At 52.5% G+C, this 8,780-nt stretch overlaps 1 protein-coding gene and 1 long non-coding RNA gene across 3 annotated transcripts; one reads left to right on the top strand and one right to left on the bottom strand.

Annotated features, from left to right (window-relative positions):
* The first annotated feature begins 10 nt into the window (after window positions 1–10).
* Window positions 11–2,112, top strand: LOC108447135. Its single transcript, XR_001862536.1, has 2 exons — window positions 11–728; window positions 1,284–2,112. It is a non-coding gene; the product is annotated as an uncharacterized LOC108447135 (long non-coding RNA).
* A 452-nt stretch (window positions 2,113–2,564) lies between these two features.
* Window positions 2,565–8,774, bottom strand: MTFR1L (mitochondrial fission regulator 1 like). 2 transcript variants are annotated; one of them, XM_017736218.1, is made up of 6 exons: window positions 7,806–8,774; window positions 7,039–7,148; window positions 6,338–6,549; window positions 5,823–6,135; window positions 3,403–3,528; window positions 2,565–3,117 (listed from the first exon to the last, which is right to left on the bottom strand). In XM_017736218.1, exons 1-5 carry the CDS (start codon window positions 7,854–7,856, stop codon window positions 3,423–3,425), a joined length of 792 nt encoding a protein of 263 aa, XP_017591707.1. In that variant the 5' UTR covers window positions 7,857–8,774; the 3' UTR covers window positions 2,565–3,117; window positions 3,403–3,422. The 2 variants fall into 2 exon arrangements, with proteins under 2 accessions (XP_017591707.1, XP_017591706.1); XM_017736217.1 differs by having other exon boundaries at window positions 2,565–3,528.
* Between the last annotated feature and the right edge of the window lie 6 nt (window positions 8,775–8,780).

Below are 8,780 nucleotides of genomic sequence, written 5' to 3' on the forward strand. Positions count from 1 at the left end.
GGGACGCGGCGGGGTCGGCACAGCCCCGGGGGACCCCCGCGGGCTCCTGGGGAAGGGTTGGAGCATTTCGCTCCACTGAATCCTGTATTCCATCGAGAAGGATTCATTCCGGGGTCTGGAGCATCGCCCTGATGAGGAGAGACTGTGGGAGCTGGGCCTGGTCGGTCTGGGGAAGGGAAGGCTGAGAGGGGATCCCATCGATCTGGAAAATATCCCCAAAGGGTGTCAGAGGATGGTGCCAGAGTGTTCAGTGAGAGGATGAGGAGCAATGGCCATAAACTAAACCACAAGGGCTTCCACCTCAACATAAGCTTCTTTTCATGAGGGTGGACAGAGCCCTGGAACAGCTGCCCAGAGAGGGCTGGAGTCTCCCTCTGTGGGGATATCCCAAACCCACCTGGACGCGTTCCTGTGTCACCTGCTCCAGGTGCCCCTGCCTTGGCAAGGGGCATCTCCAGAGGTCCCTTCCAACCCCAGTTATTCTGGGATTTCCAACCCCAGTGGCTCTGATGCTGTGTAATGGAGGTGGGAGCTGTGCCACAGCGATGGAAGAAGGGTAGAGCTGGTTTTATATTTATTAATATTTTTCACTTGTTTCTTCCTGCAGCCCCCCAGCGCCAAGATCAAAGCACCCACCCGAGTTCCCGAGAGGAAACGCACCCCGGTGCTGCTCCCACAGCCTGGCACCAAGCAAACCACCATCCCCACCTTCTTCAGCTCCCACACAGGTACCTGGGGCCCCGGGGGAAGGAGGTTCAGGTGGTACAAACCCATCTCTCATCTCTTGGCAGCTTTGCTGGGCAAGGAAAGTTCATTTTGTGGTGCAGAGGGTGAAGGTTTGAAGGCCCAAGAAGGAGGAGCTGGCTGTTTTTGAGAACTTGGATTTTATATTAAATGGTTTCAGAGGCAAGTGTGGGACTTGCTGCCTCCATCAGGCCAGGGCAGCTTCACAGGGGAGTTCTGTGGGGTTTTTTGGTAACTTTGAGCTGCTGCTTTTAAAGGAAATGCAGAGGGGACCTGGCAGGAAAGCCGAGGGAGGGAGGCAGAGGAGCCGAGGGAGGGAGCAGCTGAAGGTGCAGCTCTCATGTCTCACTTGAGGGGCTGATGGGAGCCAGAGCAGAGCTTTGGGTGCTGTTCAGAGCAGCCTCTGCAGCAGCACGGGATTATTGTGGGGTGCTGGGTGACAAGTCCTTAGGGACACACAGAGGAGAGCAGTGATGCTGTGGGTGCTGATTAACCCTGAGAAATGCGGCTGCTTTAACCAATTCCCTGTCGTTTTTCAGATGAAAGAGACAAAGAAAACTCCAGGCCGACTCCCTGCACCCCAAATAAAGACTGTAAGGACACAGGGGTTCCTCTGGCTGCCTGCCCTGTGAAGATCCTGGCCTTGCCACAGCTGGAGGGAGCCCAGGAAGAGCCCTCTGGAGCCGAGCAGGGGGTGCAGAGCACATCACGAGCATGGCAAACACCTCTGGAACCCCCAGAGCTCCAAATGGAGTCTGAGAGCCAGAGCAAAGCCTCCTGTGGGGCTGGGGGGGATTCCTGGTGCTGCAGCTTCTCCCAGGGCTCGGAGCACGACGGGATCATCGCTCCCAGGAACAAATCCTGGTTATTTCCTGGAGAAACGGCCTCAGGGAGCAGGAAACCACAGCACTGGAGCAGAGTTAATTCTGGGATGGGTTTTGCTGGGACTGAGAACACCAATCCTGTCCCAGGGGCTGCTCCCAGAGGGGTTTGTTCCTCTCCCCTCAAAGAGCGGGGCCAGAACACGGTGGGGGCCCAGGGGGGGTCCTGCAGGGAGCTCTTCTCCCAGGACTCCCAAGGGAACAGGGTCATTGCTCACAGGGCCAGGGGCAGCTCCAGCCCCCCGCAGAGCCAACCCCGGGGGCTGGAGCTGGGCTCGGAGGCCCTGTTCACGCAGGACTCGGAAGGGAACAGGGTCATTAAACACTGGTGAGTGAGCTCAGCCCGCCCCGGGCAGCAGCAGAGTGCGGCTGTTGTGAAGGAAGTGGTCAGAATTGGGGAAGTGAACCCCTTGGTGCAGCCCTCCGCACCTCTCCGTTCTCTGAACTTTGCTCTAATCCAAATAAAACGCTGGAGTTTGTAAGGGTTTGAGTGTTTCAGTCAGGATCACAGCCTGGGGCTCTGTCCTGTCCTGCCCAGGCTGCGCAGGGACCACGTTCCCAGGGCAGGGACTCTGCTGCCAGCTCCATCTCCACAGGCAGGCCCCAAAATCCACCCAGTCCTCGTGCAGAGGAGCCTTGTGGGGACAGGGGGAACAATCACCTCATCCAGGGGCTCTGGGGGTGCATCCAGGAGGGGAGGAGCTCCCTATAAAAATGATTAATTCTTACGTCTTCCTTCTCTCTGCCACAGAAGGCTCCTCTCTTGTTTTTAAGGTGGGGATGATGATTTAATTTTTCAAGGAAATCAAGGTGGATTAAGAAAGCCCCTGGCACCTGAATCTGTTCAGCTGCAGCAGCTGGGATTCCACCCCAGCCCAGCCTGCCCCAAACAAGCCCCACCCCGACCCCGGGCACATCAAGAACCCCACAGACCAGTGGTGTCTTATTAAGGCTCCATTTTATATAAAGGAAAAAAATCAAACTTTAAATACAGCCATGAGGGAACTGCAGGGAACGTGGAGCTGAGGGGAACCTCTCCGAGTGAGGAGGAACTGCAGCCACAGCCAAGGCCAAGCTCCTCCTTCCCTGGTCTGGTTGGGGTGCTCGGCCCTTTGCATTGGTGCGTCAATAAATAGACCTTTGGAGGCTAAATAAAACACAGGTTTGGGGTACAAGGACTGGTAATGGAACATTAAATTACTGCCAAGAAATTAAGGCCATTCTGTCATGCAACTGTGGGCTGATCTGTGAGATAAGAAACACCCAGGGCACACAAAATCCCTCAGACCCAAGTTTTTCCCGGGATTTTCGGGAAAAACGCCTTTTCCCACCATGATCCAACAGTCCCCAAAGCCCTGGAGAGCTGGAAGCATTCACGAGCTCATTCTCAGCAGCTCTGTACCGTACTCAGGACAAAGGGCTGGAGGTTTGTCCTGTCCATACTGGAAATGGGAACTGGTTCTATCCTCACAGGTTAATGCTCAGTTGGAACCTAAGGAAAAGTGTAGGTAGAAAGAACTTCATCCAGCAGCACTCCAGGAGATCCTCATCAATCACCAACAGCAAAACACAGGTGGAAAAGAGCTTCCATCTTCTTAAAAAGGTTTTTCTTAAATACAACAACACATGGAAAACACATCAAACCCGAAGGGTCTTTCCTAATTAAGTGTCCGGTGCACAAACCATGTCTGATTAATAAAAGAGGCGAAAGGCTCAATCCTTAGGAGAAGGCAGCTACTGTGGAGGAGATTTTGGGAGCATAAACACTTTTGCTTACAGAGCTGAGTGCCAGCAGCATCACTTCTCCTTCAGGGCCAGGTCTTCATTCTTCAGGGCAAATTTCCTTCTCAGGACCTCTGCGATGAGCACGGCCGGGTCCTCCTCCTTCATGGAAGGGCGGTTCCTGCAGGGGGACAAAAGCACTGGCACTCAGTCCAGACAAGAGCCAGAATTCCTGACTGACAGCTCTGCCTGGAGTCTCGAAGTGTTTTCCTGCAGCTTTTATCATCAGATGCTGTCACGAGTGGAGGAGGTGCAAGAAAGACACCACAAAACAACAAAAAGAGGGAAAATTCAGCCCTTTCCTGTTGGCTTGAAAAACCTGGAACTCACCTGGAGCTCGTTTTGTGGCTCCAGGGGCATCCTGGAAATCTCACCCTCAAAGCTCTGCCTAATTCTTATTCCACTGTGCTAATAACAAGTAATCAACCCAAAACTTCATTAATTATTTACAACCTACATCCCCTCCATATAAAGGACCCAGTGTTTGGGGGGGAAGGTCTAGAAGTGTCTATTTCTTCATTAATTTTGTTGCACTATGGATTTCTGCTTTCCTATTTCAATATTGGTGATTCCAGGCATTTTAAAGCAGGGCTGGTGTGGATTTCCTTCCACTACATGAGTTTTCCTGTTCTCAGAGCAATCTGCCTCCTCCACCAAGTTGACACAAGCAGCTCCTTTCAGAAGATTATTTTACAGGAGGCCTCACTTCTTTTCCCTCAGGTACCATGGTTTTGTTTGCAACCTGTAATAATAATTTCAGAGCTTTATTTTTTTCGTAGCTGAAGTCTTCCCTTGCTCAGAAAACACAATGGGAGTTTTAAACATTCCTAAAAGACACACAAAAAAAAAAATCCCCCTGGCCTATTTCCACCAGACACTGGAACAGGCTTCAGTTCACATTTGCTGAAACAGGCACATTTCTGCAAGTTCCTCACTCGTTCCTGGAGCTTCCAAGGCTGAGTTTAAACACAAAAGCTGAGTTTAAACACCAAAGCTGAGTTTAAGATGCGAGTCCTACACAGCAGCAGCAGCAGAGAAGCGTGGATGTAATTATCTCTTCAAGCATCTTTTGCATCTTTGAGCACCTTTTTTCCTCCACTTAAAGAGCACCTGACCCTCTTCAGGCTTCCCAGTGCTGCCCAATATAGCTGGAGGAGCACAGGGGCTGCTCCACAACTGCACCAGAAGTAGGAATTAAAGCTCAACAAATAATGAACATCAGTAATTAACTTAATTTAACAGCTACCTGCAACTTCTTCAGCCAGCTTTAATTAAGCTGTAATAACTCCAAAACACCACTGCTGTTGTGCAGGAGAGGCTGAGGCAGAGAAGCTGATGAGGGGGAAATGGTTCAGCTCCAGCCTTGGTGCTGCAGCATTCCCTGCAGGAGCACGGCCCAGCCCTGGATAATCAGCCAAGGATCGAGGGGATGGGTCCTGGGGTCCTTCTGCCCACCCTGCATCCCAGGAGAGGGATCTGGCAGCTCCCCTCAGGGAAACCAGAGCAAAGGGGTGAATTTTGTGGGAGATGGAGGTGTAACACCCCCTGATGCTCTGGGTGTGGAGGCTGAACGTGCTCCTCTCATCTGACTTTAATTTTTTCAGTGCTGAGAATCTGATTCCTTTCAAACCGAATTAGGCACAGCAATTGTGAACAGCCACCACCCAGCGGGGTATTTTTGGCCAGGAATCTCACACAACAGAATGGAAAATGTGGAGACTGAGCTTCAGCACTGAGATCTGAGCGTGTGAAAGGCAGGTGGCACAGCCAGCACTGGAGAAGGAACTTTCTCAGCTGGGCAGGATCTTGTCCATGGAGCAGTTTCAGGAGTTCTCATGATCAGAACTTGTCAATTCCTCACGAGACAAGTGCAAACTCACCCTGCCCACGCCCAGAGCTGAGCCAGATGAAGAACCACAGAAGCTGAGAAGCTCCACGTGTTAAATCCCTGTATATTCCATGCTGGAAAAGCTGCTGAGCTTCCCAACTGCCTGGGAATGTGAGGTGGGCTAAGACCAGCACTTCCTTCACTCTGAAAGCTGCCAACACACACAGGTCTGGTCTGCATCTGGGCAAACACAGCTTTCTGTCAGGTCAACAAGCTGGAAGAGCCAAACATTGGGCTAAGCAGTTTAAATTCCCCTCCACTATTTCCTATCCAGGGGAAAAAAAAAAACCAACCAAACCAGGAATGTGTTACCAAGTTCTGCTCCAAAGAGGTATTTCCCCCATGAAAATTCTCCACTATTTCCTATCCCAGAAAGGAAAACAGCCAGGAATGAGTGACCACGTTCTGCTCTGAACAGGCCTTTCCCCCAGCAATGAAGGACACAGAGCAGCACCAGCAGCCGGTGCCACGTCCAGGCTCTGCAGGGATTTGACACAAAATAAAAAGAGAGTTCAGGAAGCACTTACAAGTCCTTGCTCTGCTTCATCCTATGAATGTCTTTGAGAATTCCCATCATGTCAGCAAAGCTGCTGGCCTTGGAAAGGGACACGGAGTCGTCGTCGTCGGGGTCCTTCGGCTCCGGCCGGCAGCTCTCGGAGGCGGCGGAGCAGAGCACGGACACCGAGGGCAGCTCGGGGCTCTCCAGCTCGGCCTCCTCCTCCGTGATGTCGCTGATCACAAAGGACGTGGTGGACTGGAAAGAGGGTCCAAAACAATGTACAGGAGAAGAGGCATTTGAGCTTCCTGGAGATAACAGATCTGGTGTCATCTGGGCAGAGGCTGGAAGAGAAAACAAGAGGTGGATTGGTGAACTCACAGCAAACCACGTGGGACGGTTTCTCCCCAACACAACAGAACTAAACACAGCCCCTGAGCTGCCCCCAGAGCCAACATCCCCCCATGGCTCTGCTGGGAAACAGCCCTGAGTGAGCCTGCAGGAAACACCAGCCCCCAGCAGAAATAAAGCTCATCATGACCCTACCTGACTCTGCAGCCACGATCTTTGCGATCTGGCTCCGGAGGTGACTCAGCTCATCCTGGAGCTCTGTGGTTCGGCTCAGGGCTGGCAAGCCAGGCTTCTTCAGGGCCAGCAGCTTCTCCTCCTGCTTCCTCAGGTTGGGCACTGAGGCGTTTCTCTGGATCACCGTGAAGGGACTCGGCTTCCACTTGTGCTTCAGCGGGCGAGTGTCACTTCTGGGGACAAAAACCTGTCAGCCACAAGGCCCAAACCTCTCCATGACAAAGCTCGGCCTCCCCTGAGGGCAGCAGAGCCTCCAACAAAACAAATGAAGCCTCTGTGCACCACCAGAGGTGCAAATGTGCTGTGCTGCTGCACGAGCTCTCTGCAGCACAAGGAACAGAGGAAGCTGTGGCTGCCTCATCCCTGAAGTGTCCAAGGCCAGGTCCTGGGAGAACTCAACCCTTCCACTTCCTGACCAGGAAACACCCCGAAGCAGGGAGCTGCTCTGCACAGAGCAGCCAGTGACACATGGCACGGCACAGGCTCCTGGCACTTCCTACAGGAATTCCTCCCAGGGTACTTTATCACTTTTTTCCTCCTTCTCTTGGGAAAAACTTCTTTCAAGAGGCACCACATCAGACCCTGAGAGGACTGGAAGTTGTGGTCATCTGAGCAGTGTCTGGCCTGAGCTCTGTGACAGAAACCAGCAGATAAAAACCAACCTGACCCTGGCGTAGGTCTCCTCATCATCCGCTGCGATCCACACGATGTCAGCCAAGGTGGGCACGGGGGGCACATCATTCAAGTACAGATCTGAGACACTTGGCAGAACCTGGCAAGAAGGAAACGCTGCTCAGGACATGGTGTTTGCTCTCCTGGAGCTGCCCCAGGTGTGCTGTCAGAACCCCTGTCCTCGGTGGCAGCTGTGTCTGGCAGATGCACAGCAGCAGCTCCAGCAGGTTTCCTTCAGTTTGCACAACTGTTTTAAGTTTTCTGGGCTGGGAAATAAAGCCCTCGGTTCTGGGCACTGCTGTGCTTCCCTGTGTCAGCTCCTGCTCCTTCCTGCTGTGTGTCTGAGGCAGGAGGGGACACCTGATCCAGGCCAGGCGCTGCCAAGGCCACGTGCAACACTCTGCCACTCCAAGGGTGAGTCAGGGACTCCTGTGAGCGTTCAGGGAACAGGCCCACAGGGCACGAGGCTCCTTGGAGGTCACACAACAAAGCCCTGGCTCAGCAGCTCCACCATTCCATCTCTTCCAGCTCAGACACTGCCTGAGGAGGGATTTCCTTCAAGTTGTTAGTGATCACTTTACAAAAAGAGAATTAAAAAAAAAGAAATTTATTAAAAAAAAAAATCTTAAAATGAACTGTACTGGTGCAGGTTTAGTGGCTAAAAAACTGCAGATATCTGGGGGCAAACCAGCATCTGATGCAATGCCTTGTCCTGCCCCAGCTCCTCTAGCCACCCCCAAGCCCAGGGGTCACTCACCTCGAAGGTGGCCCTGGGACAGGGTTTCAGAGGGAGGTTGGAGCCGATCATCCTGACCACGCTGCGAGCTGAGCCATGGGGCTTGTTCTGCCAGATGGGGATGGTCTACAAGAACCCACAGCACACAATTAATTTCTCAAGTCGGTGCCCTTCTTGAATCCATTCTCATAAACTGTCAGGAGTCTGATCTCTGACTATTTATCTCTTCACTTTTAATTGAGAACCTGGTGATATCTGAGGTCCCCATTTCACAGAACTGTGTTCAGCTGGACACAGATGACAGTCACACAGGTACAGGGGCATTTAGAACGTGGGCGTAGTGTCTTCAGGACTGAAAACTAAAAGCACTCAGTAAAAGCACTCACTGCCAGCAGGCATTTTCACAAAGGAAAACTTGGCAAAAGGAGGAAAACAGCAACACATCAAGGGCCCAGGAGGAAAATGGCATCAAAATAAAGTGTCATTCAAGGGACACTCCTGCCTTCACACCATCTCTAATACAAGCAGCGCTGTTAAATATCCCAGAGCAGCTGTGAGTCTCCTTCCCTGCAGGCATTCACTGGACATGGTGCTGAGGAACCTGCTCTAGGACGTCCTGCTTGAGCAGGGGCTGGACCAGGAGACCTCCAGTGGTCCCTTACAACCTGGCCCATTCTGGGACAAGGCTGAACGTTTCTTGGGTGACAGCAAGGGACAAGTTCATCCAATGCCTGTCCCAGCCCTGGGCCATGGGGAACAGCCTCGGAGGCTGTTTTCAGAAATAGCAACTGCTTTAGAGCTCTCTGGACACTTCTGAACTGGGCCCAAAAGGTGAAATGCTCTGCCCATTTGACACTCACAGGCTCCTGTGACAAGAGGACACCGCAATGACAAAGCTCAGCCCACAACACACCCAAGAACTGACTTATTGCTGGAGCTCGTTCTGCACTCTGTGCCTGAGCACTGCTCCGTGCTGGCAGAGCTGAAATTCCTGCT

Source organism: Corvus brachyrhynchos, unplaced genomic scaffold (genome assembly GCF_000691975.1).
Source record: "Corvus brachyrhynchos isolate BGI_N302 unplaced genomic scaffold, ASM69197v1 scaffold65, whole genome shotgun sequence".
NCBI classification, from domain to species: Eukaryota; Metazoa; Chordata; class Aves; order Passeriformes; family Corvidae; genus Corvus; species Corvus brachyrhynchos.